Source organism: Haliotis rubra, unplaced genomic scaffold (assembly GCF_003918875.1).
Source record: "Haliotis rubra isolate DU_JTF1 unplaced genomic scaffold, ASM391887v1 Scf160, whole genome shotgun sequence".
Classification (NCBI taxonomy): Eukaryota; Metazoa; Mollusca; class Gastropoda; order Lepetellida; family Haliotidae; genus Haliotis; species Haliotis rubra.
The window spans coordinates 884,320-905,478 of NW_025765559.1; the positions used below are offsets into that span (position 1 = coordinate 884,320).

The window sequence follows — 21,159 nt, forward strand, 5'->3', positions numbered from 1 at the left end:
GAGTGAGTATGGTTTTACGGCGCTTTTATCAGTATTCCCGCAATATCACGGCGGGGGACACCAGAAATGGGCTTCACACATTGTACCCATGAGGGGAATCAAACCTGGGTCTTCAGCGTGACGAGCAAGCAGTTTAACCATCAGGCTACCCCACTGCCCCTCCAGCAATTTGAACCCATAACCAGACCATCATGGTATCCACATTGTCCCCACAACTGAACCAGTCAATTTTCACACACATATTTGTATAATATCAAATGGGGAAACTAATTAATTCACCTCTGTAACAACCACTGCAGTCTGCCAGCCACACCCAGATCTAGAGGACTGTCGTCTGCTACCCTGTCTCCTCCAGGCCGAGCCCGGGGTTCTAGACTGTACTCGATCAGACTCCCATGCTGCCCCATAACAAACAGGGACTCAGCTGGCTTCTTTGTACCCTCTGAAAAAACACCAGTAGCTTATCAAAAGTATATATTCCAATAGAGGTAGTCAATGAGCAACACTGAAAGACTTCCAGACTCTAAGAATCATGTGAGATTAATATGTCACTATACACGTGTAATCACAATGAAGTTCCCTTACTGTTTATAAGACCACAAGCCATACGTACTACTGGCAAACACATTCAGACATTGTTAAACTTAAAACCGATGTGTCCAACTAGGTGTAAAATGTGCCATATAAAATAGGGCTGGGACAATTCACTGATGCATCGATGCATCACGATACATCTAAGTTTGATACAGCTATCGTATCATCAACTGGTGTATCGATACAAAACAATACAAAACTTTTTTTAAAGGCAATATTATCTTAAACATGTTACAGTACTTATTTAGAGAAAAATACGCAAGTATGGTGGAGTTACTTGTTTGTTTATTACAATAGTGGTATTGTTAAACACAAATACCTTGAAATAAATAATTTTACATCTTGATACCGTGTCATTCTTTCAAGGTGTATGTATCGTGATACGTATCGTATCGCAGGTAAAATATCGCGATATGTATCGTATCATGACATAGTGTATCGTCCCAGCCCTAATATAAAAGTTCACAAAGGATCACATTTTTTATAGTAATATCTGTAGATCACCAGCTGAAAGTGAGCATGCTTTAGACTTAGTATACCCCTTAACTGCATATGTAACCCTTACTTAGTACTGCTTCAAAATATCAGAACATTAAACCATATTATTATCGAATGAGTATGACATATTAAGTAATATGAAAATCATAAAAAGTCTTTTTTCATCAAAAAGTCATATTTCACCATAATAAAAATAAAAATCAGCGTTTTCTATACTGTGAAAATATAAAGTAATTTTCTGACTAAAATTGATATCTTATACTTATCCTGACTCATGCTAATTATGCTTGTCTCCTTCCTCTTGCGAATGATAGTGGAACACTTGAAATCCCTTGACATTCCCTTTAAAAAAGCGGCCATAAAATCATTCACCCAGAGTAGCGTCCCTTCCTCCCTTTGGCGCCCTTTTGGTCACCTGACCGACCATGCCTTGTCACTCTCTCCGTACGAATGCCCGACACCCGGATTTACAGGGAAATCCAGAGTGCCATAAGAGGGGAGGTTGGGAGGGCTAACCTCATGAGTCAGGATAAGTATAAAATATCATAATTTAGTCAGAAAATTACATATTTTTCCTTATCCTGACTCATGCTAATTATGCTTGCAGAATCCGTCAGAAACAGTGGTGGGTCAGGCCACATTCTGGATTCACTGGTTGTAGATTTACGTCCTGTATTACCCCCCTTGGGAACTTATGACAGCACTGTTGAAGATTCTGTTCTTTCAACTTCTCTCGGATGAGTCTGGGGGGAACCACAACTTGTCAGATTTCTTCCGAAACTTCTCCTGACATTTTCGTGTGGATTTAGATATACTAATATTCCATTAGTTATCTATTGCAACTCCATCTCTTGATGCGCGCATCAAGTGGAGATGCGACCCTTCTTCATGTACGAGTATGTCCTATACAAGTACAGGGTCTATCACTCATGATAGTGTGTCCTAGACGTGTGCATGGACTTATAGCCATTGCTTTCCAGAGCGTTGGTTTTCACAAGTCACGTGATGAAAGGGGTGAGATTTACGGTGGAACCGTTAGTTGTGCTACAACAAGTGGCCCAAACTGGTGAATGCCTGAGACGTCTTCGGTGGCAATGTCTCTGAGGTAGTGGTTGGCAAACACTGTGTTCGATCTCCAAAAGCAGCCCTCCATTATAGTTGTAATCGAGCAGTTTCCATGCAGAGCAAGTGTTGACGCCAGGGCTCTGACTTCGTGTGGGTTGGAGGCTCATGGAGCTCAAGTCCTGCTGCTTTATAGGCCCTTAGTATAACGGCTCTCATCCAGATCGATATCGTTGTCCTAGAGACTTCCGTCTCAGTGGATAAGGGGATGAATAGGCGCTTGAATTTTCGTCTCCTTGTTTTAGTTCTCTGTAGGTAGACTTCAAGTGCTCTGAGTGGGCATAAGGATAGATCCTGCGTATCCTGTGGCCCAAGGACTGTAGATAGTGCTGGGATGTGGAACTGTCTGTCAGGCTGACCGAGCAGTTGGTTCTTGGCAATAAAATCCCATCTCAGTCCAAGATGTATGATGTCTTGTTTCAAGTCCAGAGCATGTATTTCTGACATCCGTGCAGCTGTTGCTAGGGCGATCAGGAACAGCGTTTTCTGAGTTACTAGCTCAAAGGATGTCCGTTCTAGAGGCTCGTAGGCATCACTGGTGAGATGTTGTAGCACTATGTTGAGATCCCAGGAAGGAGCCTTAAATTTCTTTTGTTGGTCTTCCAACTTGAACGAGCGTAGTAGTGCCGGAATCTCTGGTACTTTGGTCAGTTTGATACCCGTTTTCATGGGGATGTGTTGCTTTCACCACTGTAAAGCCTTTCCTCTTTGCATACTGTTCAAATTTCTGCCACTTGTGTCGTACAGGTTGCGAGTTGATCTGCATAGAGCTAGTGTAACTGCTTTAGCTGCTCTGGCGGAGTACCCTCTGGTCTTCAGGCAAGCTTTAATACGCTCCACAAGTGTAACTGGAACAGTGTCGGGTTCCCGTGAGCTTGCTTGGTGTGTGGATGGACGAGTAGGTTCGACCACTCTGGTAGTTTCAGGGGTGGACTTCCGAGGTCTTGTATGAGGACAGGAAACCATACCCTCGCTGGCCAATAGGGCGGCGCGACGAAAATCAGTTGCAACTTAGTCGTCTGCTAGATTTTCTGTAGTATTTGTGGTAGCAGTGCAGGAGGTGGAAACGCGTAAGCATTTAGTCCTTCCCATGAGATGCTTAGAGCATCTGTTGCCCATGCCTGAGGATCTTGAATCGGTGAGACGAATGTTGGTAGCTGTTTGTTGCACTTTGTTGCAAACAGGTCTATTAGTGGGGAACCTATAGCCTGTTTGATGAACTGGGCTGTCTGAACTAGGCTGGGCTGGGCTGATGAACTAGGCTGTCTAGGTGGGCGTTCACAAATACTTGTAGTGGCCCCAACTGTAGTCTCCCTCTGCGAGTCATGTCTTGAGCTAAGGTGAGTAGACCGAGCATGCTTTGCCAAGCACGTTGTGTCAACGGAGAGAGCATTGCTTGAGATATCATCTGTTGTATCTTGACCCAACGATCCTCTGGAACGACTATGCGATTCACTGGTCTGATGAGTCGAATTCCTAGAAATTGCAGATCTTGTTTCGGCTCCAGTTCCAACTTGAGGAGATTTACTAGCCATCCTAGTTGAGTGAGCAGCCTGAAGGTGAAAACTAGTTGCAGTCTGAGTTGACTGGGATCTTGATGAGCTTGAATCCTGTCGTCCAGGTAGAAAGCACTGCGTAGACCTCGACGATGTAAATATGTGACGATGGGCTTGGTCACACGAGTAAACAACCAGGGGCCGACGATATTCCAAATGGTAGAACCTTCCACTGCAAGTGATGTCTGTTGAACAGGAATCGTAGGTATTTCCTTGGGTGTGGCTGTATCGGGATGTGGAGGTACGCATCTTGCAGATCTCTGCTGGCGAGGTAGTCTGCTGAACGAACGAGATGTCAGAGCTGAGGAAGATGTATCATCTTAAATTTTGCTGGTCTGCGTAGATACTCCCGGTTGAACTTCCTCATGTTGTAGATGAGCCGAAATTTCTCCTTGGAATTCTTTTCGGTACCAGGAAAATTTGGGAGTAGAACCCGGGCGTGATGAGATCTTGATCTATCTCTTCTACTGCCTCTTTGTCGAGCAGGGTCTTGATAGCGTCGTCCAGTTTCTCTACCTGGTCGGCTGCATAGTTGAAGGCCATCGGGTTGCTTGTGAGCGGCGGGGTGGCTTCTAACTGTATCTTGTACCCTCTGCGTAGTATCTGGGACACATAGTCGTCTTGTAGAATTCCCCAATTTTCCCAGTATCGTTGAAAACGTCCACCCACTGTCGAAGGTTGTACAGGAACGGCTGGGGGTGGTCAACTCCAGTCGTTCCGAACCTAGCCTTCAGCGCTTGATTGCTCTTGCACCCCTAGGTGCTCGACCTCTTCCGCAGGGGTTACCTCTAGGAGCTCCGGTTGGGCGACGAAAGGAGCCTTTCCTCCTTTCATGCTGGAATACTTCTTTTCTCTGGCTCTCTGGACTCCTGCAAACTTGGATTTGTTGGCGAATCACGTTAGCCAAAGTGTCGATGGATTTAATCATCATAACCTCCCTTGAGTCATGAGAGACTTCTCTGGCGACTTCTTCAATTCCTCCTCCAAAGATGTAAGATGCTGACCATGGGGCTCTGTATAAGGACTTGGTGAAGTGTTCACTCCAAGTGCATGCTGACAATAACCCTTGTCTTCTCAGAAGAGTCAGGCCCGCTGATGTGGATGCTAAGTGTTCCGACATAAACTGATGATCCCTCTTCTGCATTAGTAGAGCGGAGTATATCATCTGGTCTTCTTCGGCGGAGGAATTCTTGAACTTCGAGATGAGTGTTTCGTTGATAGCCCTAGATCTGGCTAATCCGAAGAAGGTACGTCTGGTGGTTGTATCCAGCTGCGCTAACTTCTTATCCTCAATCTTGTAAGTTCTCTGACGGGAGTCGGTGATAATCTTGTAGTCATCATCCACCTCTGGAGCCTTCAGGAAGGGTTCCATCCTATGTAGAGGGAATTTCCTGGCATTGAACTTCGGGATGTGCTGACTCTGAGACTTGGTGGCTTTATCAAAAGCTGCATTGAGGTTGTCTGATACTTGAGAGATCGGGTCGATCGGTGGAAAGGTGAACGTGTCGAAATCATCGTTAGACATCTTGTAGGTAATCGCCTCATCTGTGTCCTTAGAAGGTGATGCTAAGTCAAAGCCATTGGCGATCCAGGAGTTAACTTCCGTATCGGAGAATATGCCTTCATCTTCTTCCTCTGATTTGGACATCTCTCGCTCTAAGGATCCACGATGACTTGAGTCTCTATGAGATGATCTGTATGAGGAGCTTCGCGCAGGCGAGCGATCCCGATGCGATCGTGTATCCTTTCTGGAGTCTTGAGATGATTCTTTAGGTCTTCGTGAAGGTGGGTTTCTGGACGTAGCTTCCCCTCTGTAGGAATGCCTTCACGCAGGTTCTCGATGGGCGTCAGAGTCCGATGGAGATGAAGACTCATATATGCGACATCTATGGGGTTCAGGGGACCGCCTCGATTTCTTCCTGTGTGGAGACTTCTTAGCAGCAATCTCTGGAGCGTCTACGGCTGAACTGACGGTAGCGGTGTCCAGACTCCTCACTTCAGATGGGGAAGATCGTCGTGTCCGTGAGCTTTCGCGCGGGTTTCCCTCTTGATCCGGATGCGGTGGAGAGAGTGTAGAACCTTCACTCAGTCTAGTAGTCGTTGTAGAGGTCTTCATAGCAGCCTTCTCCTGAGCGAAGCGACGTTCCATCATCGACATCATTTGGTCTGTAAACTGTTGCATGAACAGTCCCGGGTTGAAGTTCTGCGTTGTCTGAAGAGACTGCTGCAGCGATGATGCATCTGATACTGAAGAGATGTTATCTAAGGCTCGCTGCACTTGTGAAGAGTTGACGCTGCTGCTATTTCTGGTATGCGATGTCTGCGTTGATAGAAGGTCTTCTGTCAATGTCTGCGCTGATAACAATGTCGATGTAGCTGTAGAAGCAGGCTTCGTCTTCTTACTGACGATGGAGACTTCTGGTATGAGGATGGGTGGATCATCATAAACGTCTGCTTCTTCCGCAGGAACAATCTCGGCTGAGAAAGACCTCGTCTTCTGTGAGAGCTGAGCATAGACTTCGATGAAGTCTTCAAGGTAGTAGCCTTCCTCTTCTGCATAGAAGATGATTTAGCCTTCTTCATCTGCGACGAGGTCAGCTCAGTAGACGATGATCTCTTATGGCCTGCGGCGTTCACCACTGGTACAGCGACCTGCTCCCGAGAAACGTTTGGCAATTCACTGGAATTATGAATGTCTGCAGCAGTGGTTAACACACTGTTATCAGCGCAATCACTTGATTTAGACATGACTTGTGAATACCTACGTACCCAGTCCTTAGCACGTGTATGGATGGAAAAAAGGTAATTAGTAAATTCAACAGAGGTTAAATTTACACAAAACTTACAGCGAGAGCTGAAAGAACATGAAATAGTGCAATTAGGACATAATAAATGAGGGTCAGCCGCAGACACTCGGTACCTACAACGAATACAGGTTTTCATCAAATGTAAGCACAATGAAAACACAAGTCAAACAACGGAAAAGTTAGATCAAATTCCAAACCATAATGTAGAATATAATCCTAAAAACCGTAGACAGCAATAATTTTGATGCAAGGTCCGAAAATATAAAAGGATATGTGCCGTATAGGGACCCAGGTGCTCTCACAACCGTTCTCAAGGGCGAAGAAGGAGAGAGTGACAAGGCATGGTCGGTCAGGTGACCAAAAGGGCGCCAAAGGGAGGAAGGGACGCTACTCTGGGTGAGTGATTTTACGTCCACTTTTTTAAAGGGAACTTCAAGGGATTTCAAGTCTTCCACTATCATTCGCAAGAGGAAGGAGACAAGCATAATTAGCATGAGTCAGGATAAGGAAAAATAACCAGTATTTTTATGGGCCAGGGATGACGGAACTACTTTTGTCCAGAGCTACCACTCTTGGAAGTTGTCTCCCTTGGTTCACCTGCTGACAACTATTCTCTCAGTCAACCAAATAGTTTATTTCATGTATTTTGTCAAATATAATGTGTCTCCCATCTAGTGAAGGCTTAAAAACATATTTTCCATTGTTGTTTCACTACCCATGAAAATATGGCTTTCAGACTCGATGAGACACACAGCATATGTGACAAAACGCATGACATGTTGACCATCTAGATGAAGGCTTACACAATTTTGTAACCAATTAACCTGGGTATGTCAAATGAAATGAAAATGTATTTGTCGCTGCACATTGCTAAATATAGTATCATTTGAGTTGTTTGGATAGGACAATAGTGAGTGAGTGAGTGAAAGAGTGAGTGAGGAGGGAAGTGAGGGAGTGAGGGAAGGAGCGAGTGGGTTTAGTTTTATGCCACTTTTAGCAATATTCCAGCAATATCAAAGCAGGGGACACTAGAAATGGGCCTCACACATTGTACCCATGTTGGAATTTGTAAGAAGACTTTGTAAGGGGCTTGTACTGGGAAAAACAACACAGAAAACACTTGACTGATCCTTATTTAAAGACCACTCACCTCTCCTCTCCACAGTGAGATTCTGTGTCCCAATGGATGAGACCCTGGGTACAGCAAAGAAAGCGGCCACACTGAACATGCTGTCACTACTGGTGGCATGGGTGGGGCTCTGCTGCCTGCCCCCTGTCCCCACGCCAGGACCGATCCCTGGCAGGCTGAGCTGTTGTTTGAGCTGCGCCAGAGGGTAGATGGTTGTGGGGTGGGGGTAGGGGGGTAGGCGGGGGTTACCCATGTTGTTGTTCAGGGCGTTGTGTCGGATCAGGGTTGGGTACTGGTCTGGAATCCCTGCAAGTTAGAAAGTTCCATGTCAAGAAGAGCAACTCCTGATATACATATCTCAGCATGCTTGTTGTTTAATGTAGCATTCAGCAATATTCCAGCTATATAACAGCAGCCTTTAAACCATCAAGTCTCAACCAGATGATCCATCTCATGATCTATTGGACAATAACCAGACACAGTTAGCTTGCCATATAATGAGACACCAACAAACTTTAACACTTAGCTTTATCACCTGATCCAATTTAATCACCTACGACAAGCACCCATTACCCAGGACCTGTTCTAAGGTGGGGCCAACACTAAAAATGCAAAGGATCATTAACAGGGAAATAAAATAAACCAGTGCCTAATATTGGGCTTTAAGTTTCTTGTCCGTTATTGAAAGAGACTGAAACTACTTCAGCTTCTTTTTATTTCATATAAACTATACATTCAATTGAGAAATGACTTCAAATGAGACAACTTCAAGGAGAAAAAAAACTATTGCAATAGTTGGTCACAATAGACTATCGCTATCGCAATAGTCACCCCTATCAATCACCCTTAATTCCTTATATTTTTTACATAAGGTCAAACTGTAACTTCTCCATAACGCTGCTAACTGGCATGTTCCTGTGTTCAACAGGCAGCTCACACAGCAGGGTGGAGGCATCTTACAAATCCCTATTTCAGTCTATCACCAATAAGAATCATTGAAGCTGAGAATCAACAACTAAAAGTCAAATCATCAAAGTGACTAAATTCCATTATACAACCGCCACATTCTTCTACTGTGACTTCATCATGTACCTGACGAGCCAGGGCTGCCAGACAACACCGGACTTCGACGTCCGGGGGAGGCATGGTCAATCTCATCCAGACCAGCACTCTTGTGAAAGCGGCTCATCCTGTTGACCACTCGAGGGCTGCAGTGGGTTCTCATGCTCACAGCACCTGTAACAATACACACGGTCAGTGGGAGTCAGCAGGGTAACCACGTAACTATGGATTATGTCGGTTTGAAAATGGCAGCTCAAGTCCAATTAGTGCTGGTTTTGATATTTACCTAAAAAATTGTAGGTTGGTTAAATTGTAAATTATGTGAGTGAGTCGGGTTTTACAACACTGTTAGCAATATTCTAGCAATATCACAACGTGGGACACCATAAATGGGCTTCACACATTGTACCCATGTGTGGAATCGACCCCAGGTCTTCGGCACAACAAGCAAACGCTTCAACCACTATGCCACCCCACCGCCCTATAAACTTCCAAATAATTAAAGTGCAAAATAAGAAATGGATAAAACAAAAAATATAGGGTATAACTGTGACAAGGGACACAACTAGAAAGAAAAAAGACAGGGTAAATCAAGATGAGGATATAATATGGATAGATATTCTGACTAGCAATGGAGTGTTCCCTTACCTCCATATGGGGTGATAGGGAACACATGGGTTGTTCCCCTATGTGTTGTCACGGCAACCCAGCGAGTGTCAAGGGTGAAGGTGATGTCAATGACCTGAAAACCACAACAGATAAAAAATAACATTATTATCAAAAGTCCTCTCAACAAGTGAATATATTCCAGTGTTAGTGAGGAGCTACAGGGGTTGGCCATCAGGTGCAGTATGTGAATAGTACCAACCATCAGGTGCAGTATGTGAATAGTACCAACATTCAAAGACCTACCTTTGCTGTGGTATCTCCTCTGTGTAGTGTATACAGATGATGAACTGCCCCAAGTGAGGAGCTACAGGGGTGGGCCATCAGGTGCAGTATGTGAATAGTACCAACATTCAAAGACCTACCTTTGCTGTGGTATCCTCTGTGTAGTGTATACAGATGATGAACTGCCCCAAGTGAGGAGCTACAGGGGTGGGCCATCAGGCGGAAGATATGAAAGTTGTGTCCCAGTTTACAAGCAGTCAGGAGCAGTGTCCCGCTTTGATCAAAGCCCATAGCAGCAACCGGCTCGTTAGCATGTGCATGGAAGTGTGCAATCAGACCATCACAGTCTTGATCATCGTTCACATGGAACTGAAAGAAGAGAATATGTGAGTTGTCATTTCCTGGTTGAAAATTCATCAATATTTGTCACAAATGACATCTCGCTACCCATTTAGAACATGTAGAGTACATTTTAGGCTCAACTTTATCATACATACTCAATATAAACCAATATTATTGAAATCAATTACGGACCATACACCAAATTTTTAAAGAAAATATTTATTGATATATTTGAATTATCCAGGAAAACAAAATAGCAGGCGAGGTGAATGCTTCTGATATCTAGGTGATTCCACTCACATGGCTGCCTGTTACAGTCTGCATGTCAATGACGGACACAATCCCCGGCCTGTAGTTGTTGTCAACTTGGGAAGTTGTCTCCCCTTTCTTGGCACTCGGTGCAGTCTTGTTGCCGGTCACGCTGCTCATCATGGCTTCCCCAAACATCGTCAGGCCCTTGAACGCTCCCTGGTACAGGACAGAAACTTAGCTGAACAATTTGTCGAGACCTGACATGATTCTGGTTTATATCTCAATTCTGAGAGATCTCTTAAGATTATCATGGTCATGAAAAAAGGTGGTCAATATTTCATAAGAACTATCATTCGACCATGTCAAATAAAACGGATAAAAATGATAATAGTAATAACTGTATAAGCAACCATATACAGTCGAGCACCGTTGTCTCGATATTCATGGGACTAAGAAAAAATATCGAGTTATCCGAACTTCGAGACATCCAACCAGGTATATCATCACATATCACTATGAAAGAAAACAAAACAAAAAGTAGATTTCATGTATATTTATTTATACATTTATTTCTATTTATTATTCTGCCTTAACCACAATCATATGCCTTGGTACATTAATGTTGTTATCCCTAACTGTTTTAATCCATTTCAATACTGCCTCGCCTACATCAGCAAACTTAGCTGTGGGCATACGTTTTCTAGCTGGGTAGAAGGATGAGCTCTCAAATGCTTCTTTGATTTTATCAGAATTCTTTATCCATGTGGAAAATGTGTTCTGTGGAACGCCAAACTCTTTAGAAACAACTCAACAATCACATGCTAGTCACTTGATTAAACAAAACTCTCACTGGATTCTCAGTATGTTTTGATTCAAAACTATAATCCGTTATCAGTAGTGTTTAGTCGTAACAGAGAGTACTTCCTAATTAATTTCTTCTTAATCAATCCTAATTAAATATCAAACAAGAAGACAAAGTCATCAATATCCCCCGCAATGGCAAAATATTCTTCATGAATATGTCTACGAGTTATGATTATGTCAAATGTTTTGGTGTGTATATATAGCTAAGTGGAAGGAGAGTACTGAAAGGTTCTGCTCCAGAAAGGAACACTACCACCAAATTCAGTTGAAGCCAAAATTGTTGCCATGGAAACACACACAAAACGTTTTTATCCAGAAATCCAAAACTACCAAAAGGCCCCAGTTCACCACTAGACCTACCTATGTATGAAATCTGGTGATGAAACAGTGTACAGTTTTTAAGTTCTGTTCCGGACAAGAGCACTACTACCAATTTCAGTCTAAGTCAAACTTGTTGCCATGGAAACGCCAAAAATATTTTATTCAGAAATCCAACACTACCAAAAGGCACCAGTTCACCCCCAAACCTATCTATGTGCCAAGTCTGGTGAAGAAACATTTAACGGTTTTAGAGTTCTGCTCCGGAAAAGAGCACTGCCACCAATTTCAGTCTGTCAAACTTGTTGCCATGAAAACGCCAAAAATATTTTATTCATAAATCCAACACTACCAAAAGGCACCAGTTCACCACCAGATCTATCTATGTGCCAAGTTTGTCGAAGAAACATTAAATGGTTTAAGAGTTCTGCTCCGGAAAAGAGTACTACCACCAATTTCAGTCTAATTCAAACTTGTTGCCATGGAAACGCAAAAAATATTTTATTCAGAAATCCAAAACTACCAAAATGCACCAGTAGACCACCAGATCTATCTATATACCAAGTTTGGTGAAGAAATATTGAACGGTTTAAAAGTTATGCTCCGGAAAAAATAAATGTGCACGGGCGCACGCACGGATTTTAATACCCCCCAACAAGCGACACCTTCAAGTCAAATAGCCCTAATCAGTTTACTCTACCGCATTCCCTTTGATTCATGCCGCACCGTGTGTAAACGTGTGGAAACAACCTCAGTTCAGAGGGATGCTTGCCCATGAAAGGTAGGTGAATATCGAGTCTCTTTGCAACTATCGAGTTAAAAGGGTAATTTTGATTGTTGAGACCATGAAATTTTATTATATGACGGATAGATTTCCGCCCTTCTGATTGGCCCACTGGGTCACATGACAGCTTTGACGCTAAGCGATGTCAACCTTGCCACGTTGCGAGAGGTCGATATACCAATCCAAGCACCTCCCGTGGCTAAAAATAGATTTGGGATATTCCAGCTGTGAACTCCGCACTGCGTGCATCACGCTAGATAAGGAAGAGATAGACATCGCTTCGTCCCTGTGACTGTGTTGGTTTAGAGTTACATCCCCTCTGTATCAAATGGCAGATGACACGACACCACGAAGATTCATGACTGTGTATTCAAGGTATTCAGTACTTTTGTGATATAATAAAACAATTATTGACTTCAGTTCAGTTGATCCTGCCGAGGTGAATATCACACGCCCAAGGTCGATAAATCATTGGATCAACTGAACTGAAGTCAATAATTGTATAATATCGAGATATCCAAAATATTAAGACATCCGTATCGAGTTAAAAGAGCTTGAATAATAATAATTTATGAAGGATTTTGACGGGACCGAGAGGTTATATTAGAGTTCGCCAGAACAGTGCTCAACTGCCGTAACATACCATGATACCATGCTTAAGCTCAACATGGAAACCCCAGTGAAACACAGTAATACTTCTCCATGACAGCCAGTCCTTGTTCTATCCCCGAATGCTGAATAAGACAAGGTAACAAAAAGTACCATCTTTTAACATCATTTGCTATGACATTTCACTCTCCTCCACAACACTGTGGATCTGGTTTCAGGGACATCATCTCACCTTGGCTGCACTGATGACTGTGGCAGCGTAAGACTGGGCTCCGTCTCCTGACATCCCACCACACGACTGGTGCATCGACACCAGCTGAAGTCAAGAGCACAAACAAATTCACCATTAGAATTTCCAAACAACAAATTCTGACTAGAACATGATGCCTTGTTATTATTTCAACATTTTATTGTGTTTTCAATTCTGTTTCAAAAATACAATACCTGAATGAATATTCCAGTATACAAACACCCTTGGGTGGAAATGTCTTTAGTTTATGTCAAAGAAAATTGTCAGTTGCAAATTAGATTTGCTTTCTCTTATCTTGACAATGATTGGTTGCTAATGATACTGACAATAAAGGGTGGGTAATCTGAGATCGAGAAAACCACTAAAGGGATACAGGAATTAATGTAGGTCTACTGAAATGTGACATTAGGAGATATTGAGGACACATTAACTACCATCATACTTTCAATCAAAAAGATTTTTGAAGGCTTTCCTTGCACTTGTGTCAGTATTTCCAATATTGAATTCCATGCAAATTTGATCACAACCTGCCACTGACTCACACTCTGATAGGTATGTTGGACCAAGTGGTGTAGCCAATCAAATTGACAAATAGAAGTCAATGGCAGGTAATTTGTGAGTGAGTGAGTGTATAAGTGAGGTTAGATTTTTTCCGCCGCTTTTAGCAATATTCCAGCAATATTATGGGACACCAAAAATGGGCTTCAAACATTGTACCCATGTGGAGAATCGAAACCCGGGTCTTTGACGTGATGAGCAAACACTTTAACCACTAGATTACCTCACTGCACCACAAATGTAATTTTTGGAGTAAAATTGATATTTTATACTTATCCTGACTCATGCTCTTTTGCTTGTCTTCTTCTTCTTGCTAACATAGTGGAACACTTGTATCTCCCTAATTGAAGCTCCCTTCAATTTAAAATCACTAATTAGTATTCACCACGAAGTTACCTCCTTTCCACAAGCTGAACCAGGGGCCACCTCTACCCATGTGCCTCACTCTCTCCTCATATACTGAGCCCAACATTTGAATTTACAGGGAAATCCAAAGTGTTATTTGGGGAGGATGGGAGGGCTGACCTCATGAGTCAGGATAAGTATAAAATATCAATTTTACTCCAAAAATTTACATATTTTTCCTTATCCTGACTCATGCTCTTTTGTTTGTAGCATCCTAATGGAACGGAGGTGGGAATATCTAATACTTTGGATTTTTAATAATTAGTGATTTGAACTGTGATGATTGTAATAACCCTATGGGAACTTCATAAAGGCACTGAATTGATGAATTCCTGCTGCTAACTTATCAGCTGCCATATAAAAGGTTATTACCATGTACTTATTATGATAAAGTATATATAACATTAATACAATGCTTAAGACTAATAGACTTAAGCTTGTTAATATGCTAGTATAAACTCCTTAGAGTTTGTTAGCTAAAATACTTTAAGATATAACATAGTACTAAGCTTAAGATATGATTAAACTTAAGCTAATTATATAATAGCAAACTCTTTAGAGTTTGTTAGTTAATATACTTATATGATATAGATATAATGCTGAGCTTAAGATATGAATAAGCTTTAGCTACATATATAATAGCAAAACTCTGTAGAGTTTGTTAGCTAATATATTTTTATAATATGAGTATAGTACTGTGCTTAAGCTATAATTAACTTAAGCTACATATATAATAGCCAAACTCTGTAGAGTTTGTTAGCTAATATATTTTTATAATATGAGTATAGTACTGTGCTTAAGCTATAATTAACTTAAGCTACATATATAATAGCCAAACTCTGTAGAGTTTGTTAGCTAATATATATTTATAATATTAGTATAGTACTGAGCTTAAGATATAATTAACTTAAGCTACATATATATAGCAAAACTCTGTAGGGTTTTGTTAGCTAATATATTTTACAATATGAGTATAGTAGTGTGCTTAAGATATAATTAACTTAAGCTACATATATAATAGCAAAACCCGTGAGAGTTTGTTAGCTAATATATTTTACAATATGAGTATAGTAGTGTGCTTAAGATATAATGAACTTAAGCAACATATATAATAGCAGAACTCCTCAGAGAGTTTGTTAGCTAATATATTTTACAATATGAGTATAGTATTGTGCTTAAGATATTATTAACTTAAGCTACATATATAATAGCCAAAAACTCTGTAGAGTTTATTAGCTAATATGTTTATAGTGTAACCATAGTACTAAGCTTATAGTACTGAGCTTAAGTTATGATGAAACTTAAGCTATATATATATAATAACAAAACTCACGAAGTTTTGTTAGCTAATACCTTTATAATGTAACCATACTGCTTAAGATATGATGAAAACTTAAGCTAATTGTATAATAGCTTAAAACAACCCTTTAGAGTTTGTTAGCTATGATATAAACCTAGTATTGAGCTTATGAAGGAAAACTTAAGCTACATATATAATAGCAAGAACTCCAGAGAGTTTGTTAGCTAATACATGTTATAATGTAACTATAAAGCTTAAAATATGATGAAACTTAAGTTTAAATATATAATAGCAAAACCCTCTTTAGAGTTTTGATAGCTAATATACCTATATGATATAAACATAGTACTGCGCTTTAAGATATGAATAAGCTTTAAGTTACATATATAATAGCTAAAACTCTGTAGAGTTTGTTAGCTAATACATGTTATAATATAACCATATTGCTTAGAAATATGATGATACTTAAGCCAAATAGCAAAAACTCTTTAGAGTTTGTTAGCTAATCTACTTATATGATATAAACATAGTACTAAGCTTAAGATATGAATAAGCTTAAGCTACCTATATAATAGCAAAACTCCTTAGAGTTTGTTAGCCAATATATTTTAATAATATGAGTATAGTACTATGCTTAAGGTATAATTAGCTTAAGTTACCTATATAATAGTAAAACTCAGAGAGTTTGTTAGCTTAATTAACTTAAGCTATGTATAAAATAGCCAAAAACTCTGTAGAGTTTGTTAGCTGATGCATTTATCATGTAACCATAATATTACTCTTAAGATATGAATAACTTAAGGTAAATATATATAATAACAAACTCTGTAGAGTTGTTAACTTATATATTGTATGATGTAATAATCATAGTACTGTGATGATAAAAGGAACTTAAGTAAATTATATATAGCATGAAGCTATTTAGTATTGTTATAAGATAAGTAAAAATCTGTTAGATTGACTTATCTTCTCCGAGGAACTGTCAGCTGTTGTGCGAGGACCATGGGATCGAATTGGTGTATACCTGAGACGCCCTCGTGGTGATATCTCTCAGATAATGGTTTGCAACCACCATATCGGATCTCCAGAAATAAACCCTCCAATATTTCAATCACATTTGTGTGGAACAATTGTAGAAGTTAGCTTATAATATCATGAGTATTAAGCTCATGGAGGGTCGGAATAGGTCCATCCAAGATATGCACGTAGTATGACAGTTCTGATCCAAATGGAGATATAGTACATGAGACTTCTCTCATGCGTAAGTTGATGATAGAGGAAATAATCTGTTGCATTTTTACTCCTGTTTGGTTTGGTGGAGATAAATTTACAGTGCTCTTGCTGGCCATCTTGATAGAATCATCGTATCATGGGGTCCAAGTATGTCATCCAGGCGTTGTTCATAAACCTCACTTGTGAGGTGTTGGAGCACTATATTCATATCCCCAGGTTGGGCTGAAATTTCCGCTTATTCTCCAAACAGAAGTTTAGTAGGTTTACTAACCATCTAGTTGTGTTAGTCGCTTGATGAAATTCAGCTGTAGTCTGAAACGCTGTGGATTTAGATCCACTTGTATCTTCGCTCAGGTAATTCGCCGCTAAGTCCTTTGACGATGTAGGTGCACAACCAGGTGTGTCTGTCCTCGCTGAACTTTATGTAAAATCGCTTGACTGCCGCATCCCTCGCCTTAACTTGACAGGGGAGGTCTCTATCTTGAAGAAAGGCAGTCTAATCATGAATGTTCAGGTTAACTGGACTGTAATGAGGCTTGCTCGCTCACTGATATATAGTTGTCACTTGTGACGTAAGTCTTGAACTGTGAATAGAGATCGACCTCTGTGTAGGTCGCTGTCCCTCAAGGGTCCAATCAGAACAAGGCATTTTGATTCTGTATAATACCCGCCTGTGATGTCACCGTGTAGCGGGAAAACCCACCTTGAATAAATTCTTGTCGCCGTTGATATTAGCATAAACGCCGGTCTTCACCGTAGCTTCCCCGGTTATCCGAAAGTGACCACGGTTTCGAGGGTTAATGGTAACCGCTGAAACCTCCGCCAAATATCTCGCCTGTAATTTTATGCTGGGTAGGTTATTTTCCTGGTTGTCGGAAAGTAATTTCAGTTTTGAATATAATTCGACTTCCTTATATATAAGGGTATAAACAACTTGCAAGTTGTGAGCTTGTAGACTGTATACATGAATGTATCGCCATAATTGTAGAATTAACGTTGAACTTGTTGTACATATTTCTTCTCAGAAACTTTGACGATTAAGAGTTATACTCGCTGTAACAAGGCTGCTGTTCAATTTCGATATTGAATTGTTCGCAGATATGCGTAATGGTCACGCATGTAGATAATCGTGATCGCCGTCCGGGATTGTATATTAGCAATTTATAACGGAATAGTTGATTTCTGTGAAGATCTATGAAATGTCGCTGACTAATAATACAGCGACGCTCTGTGTTGTAAATAGCCTGAGCAATTATCTTCGCAGAGAGGCTTATAGATCGCATCTGGCATACAGTTGATAATCAACTTATGCGACGCCTTGAACGGACTGACGAAAGTAGCTATATATGACGAAAGTGGCTAGTATATGGAAACCTTTGAGGAGACTTCCTCGGTGAACGCTGAGACTTCGCTAAGTTCTCAAGCATCCCTTCTAGATCTTCTGGGTGAAGTAGACTTGAGTTATTTTAGCCTTCGCGACCATCGCTAAGGTGTCGAGTCAAAGCCCGATTAGTATATATATATATATATATATAAATATATATATGAGCTTTGTTTCGCGGAACAGCCTCTGTGTTTAACAGGATGTGGATCGGCGGCGCTTGCCTAAGTATGGCCGCATGGATCATCTTATCATATTCAGAAGTCGTGGTTACTTAAGTCTGGTGATAAGTGTCTAATTGATCGCTCTAGATCTATTTAGGCCAGCTTAACATACGCCTCGCCATGGATTCAACAGAACCAATATACGCATTGTAGTTCTTATACTTGATATCGATGATCAACTTGTCTATGGGTTGATCTTCTCGAGACTTGTGAGGGGAACGCTGATAGTTTCGCCAAGCTCTTGTATAGTCCCTCGATGTCCTTCTAGATGATGATGATCTGATTCAGGTGTCTCAAGCGATGCCTTCGCTGAAGCTTCCTCTGCGTCCGTCCGGGGAACGACGATATGACCTTCGCCAAGGCTTCCGCGGATGTCTGATGGTCCGAGTCCACATCTAGGGATGAAACCGCGATAAGGTGATGATCGATCCTGCCTTCGCTAAGTCCTTCGCAAGGCTGTACATCTAGGTTCTTTCCCCTTCCAAGGCTGTACATCTAGGTCCTTTCCGCTTCGCCAAGGCCTTCTAAGGCTGTACATCTAGGTCCTTCGCCAAGGTGGTCCGTGACTTCCTTCGCGAAGGTGACATCGCCCTGGCTGCTACGCTGACGGGGTGCCTCTGGGTGTTGTTCACGCTTGGAGCCTTCGCTGGTTGCTCGACCCTGCTACCGCAAGAGATATTGGTCCTCCATGATGTTCATAATTTGTCGCGATCATGTCTTCTGGGATGGTCTGCGACGCAGGTCGCCGGTGCTTTATCTGGCGTGTTAATGGAGGGGTCCACCGAAAATCGTCCGACATCAGTGTAGAGGCATCAGGCTGCATGGTGATCTCTGCTGATGTCGTTGTAGCTGTCCCCGGTCGCTTCTTGTGGCGACGCCGGGATGATGATCAGCTGATCATCGAGAGGTCCAGGTCATCGGCTGGAACAATCTCTCGCTGAGAAAGTCCTAGTAGACTTCGCTGATTTTCCTCAGAGGTCGACGCTGCCCTGGGTGTGCGACGCCTGGCGCTGAGTGTTGGTAATGATGGGGACCTCAGGACGATCATCGCGATATCTGGCGCTTGGTACATCAGGCTGCATGCTGATCTGTGCCGACATCGGTCAATCTTTGATGTACATCCGTATGATGACCGGCTGATCATCATACAGGCCCAAACTTCGGATGGGAACGGTCTCGTTGTTGAGATGTAGTAGAAAACCCTCTAGTCTTCTGCTGCGACGATGGGATGTCTGGGGAAGCAGAATGCTTCTTGAGATGGCGGACTACGCCCCACACCTCTCCACCACTCTAGCGAACACCACACGGAGGGGAGTCGGCCAACAGCAGTAGACTGGCTTAGGGTTCCGTATCAGTCATACTAGACTCTGCATACGCCGACCTATCTGCAAAGCGCGTACAAACGCAAAGTAAATATTAATAAAGAGGTAGAATTGATAAATTAGTACCGCGAACTGCAATGTGAATATAATAAACATGGCCGCCGCACATCATATTAAAGGTGGATCAGCAGCAGCATAAAAACGTAATCTGCAATAGTACAGAATTTTCATCAACGTAATCCACTGAAACAAACACGGGCCCCGTGAATAAACTGTAGAAAAACCACTAAATATCAATATATAATCGTTGAAGGATACTAGCTAAACCTCTATAGATGTCTATAACGAGGTAACTAACTAAATATAATCAAAGGATATAGTGTGTCGGAGACACAGGGCGCCTCACGCCCAGCTCACTGGGCTAAGAAGGAGAGAGTGAGGCACATGGGTAGAGGTGGCTCTCGCTCCCCGCTTGCTTGTGGAAAGGAGGTAACTCGTGGTGAATACTAATTAGTGATTTTAAATTGAAGGAGCTTCAATTAGGGAGATACAAGTGTTCCACTATGTTCGCAAGAAGAAGAAGACAAGCAAAAAGAGCATGAGTCAGGATAAGGAAAAAACAGGTGTTTGTTTACAAAAGTGACAACCCAGAAATTAGAATTAACCATTCAACCTGTTTACAAATCTTACCAATAAATATAACTCATAAATAAAAGGATTGTCAGCAAAGTTGAAAACATGTTCAATGTTAAGTAAAGAAATGTTGACAATTTTATTATACACATGTTGCTAATATAATCGCCAGTATTAAATGTCATCAGGTGATGGAACATAAACTTGGTGATGAGCTACTGACCTGACACCCAGAACAGCTCGCGGAACTGACACGTCTCATACACTGCCAGCTTCTCTTGAAACACAACCACAAGGAACCTGGAGAATATGTTGAATAACAAAATAAATTACAAATAGGACAATAGGGAAATAAGACCGAAATGAAATTCAGTTGACCCATTAGTGAGTGAGTGAGTGAGTTTAGTTTTATTCTGCACTCAGCAATATTCCAGCTACATGGGGGCAGTCTGTAAATAATCGAGTCTGGACCAGACAATCAAGTGATCAACAGCATGAGCATCGATCTGCGCAGTTGGGAACCGATGACATGCGAGTTGACCCAACAGAATAGCAATGCTCCATCTGTTCGAGCACAGCTGAAGGATCCTGTCATGTGTCGGACAATTATACCCGGATGCTGTACTCAAAAACATATACACTTTATAAAATACTGCTATATTTCCTTCACCTCATCCTTTGTTTCATCATCTCAGCATCCTGATATGCTGTCAATTGTCTTCAGTCTCCGCGTATAACACACTTACCAGACATAGCCTGAGAGTTGTCCTCACATGTCACCTGATGTCACTCACCTTTTGTTACACTCTATGTTGAGGACTGGCAGTGTCTTGAAGGAGATGTGGTGGACCTCGTCTCCCGATCTCAGTGAGACTAGCTTCACACTACAGAAAGGCTGACCAGCACTGGAACACAATGCAACTATCACCACATGGATGTACAAAATAATTGGTAGCAGACAGAATGGTGATTAAAGTGTCATCCATCATGACAAGGTTGGAGTGAGTGAGTAAGTGAGTTTAGTT

At 41.7% G+C, this 21,159-nt stretch overlaps 1 protein-coding gene across 1 annotated transcript in view; it reads right to left on the reverse strand.

Moving 5' to 3' along the window:
- LOC124271425 (BCAS3 microtubule associated cell migration factor-like) overlaps window positions 1-21,159 on the reverse strand; it is a 93,736-nt gene that overhangs the window by 51,460 nt on the left and 21,117 nt on the right. Inside the window, exons 7-17 of the mRNA XM_046706578.1 lie at window positions 20,929-21,039; window positions 20,358-20,434; window positions 18,531-18,574; window positions 13,061-13,144; window positions 10,302-10,469; window positions 9,800-10,028; window positions 9,681-9,694; window positions 9,417-9,510; window positions 8,799-8,942; window positions 7,728-8,012; window positions 280-442 (exon numbers count right to left, since the gene is read on the reverse strand). Coding sequence (XP_046562534.1) covers window positions 280-442; window positions 7,728-8,012; window positions 8,799-8,942; window positions 9,417-9,510; window positions 9,681-9,694; window positions 9,800-10,028; window positions 10,302-10,469; window positions 13,061-13,144; window positions 18,531-18,574; window positions 20,358-20,434; window positions 20,929-21,039 — 1,413 coding nt within the window. The remainder of the gene's footprint in view (window positions 1-279; window positions 443-7,727; window positions 8,013-8,798; window positions 8,943-9,416; window positions 9,511-9,680; window positions 9,695-9,799; window positions 10,029-10,301; window positions 10,470-13,060; window positions 13,145-18,530; window positions 18,575-20,357; window positions 20,435-20,928; window positions 21,040-21,159) is intronic.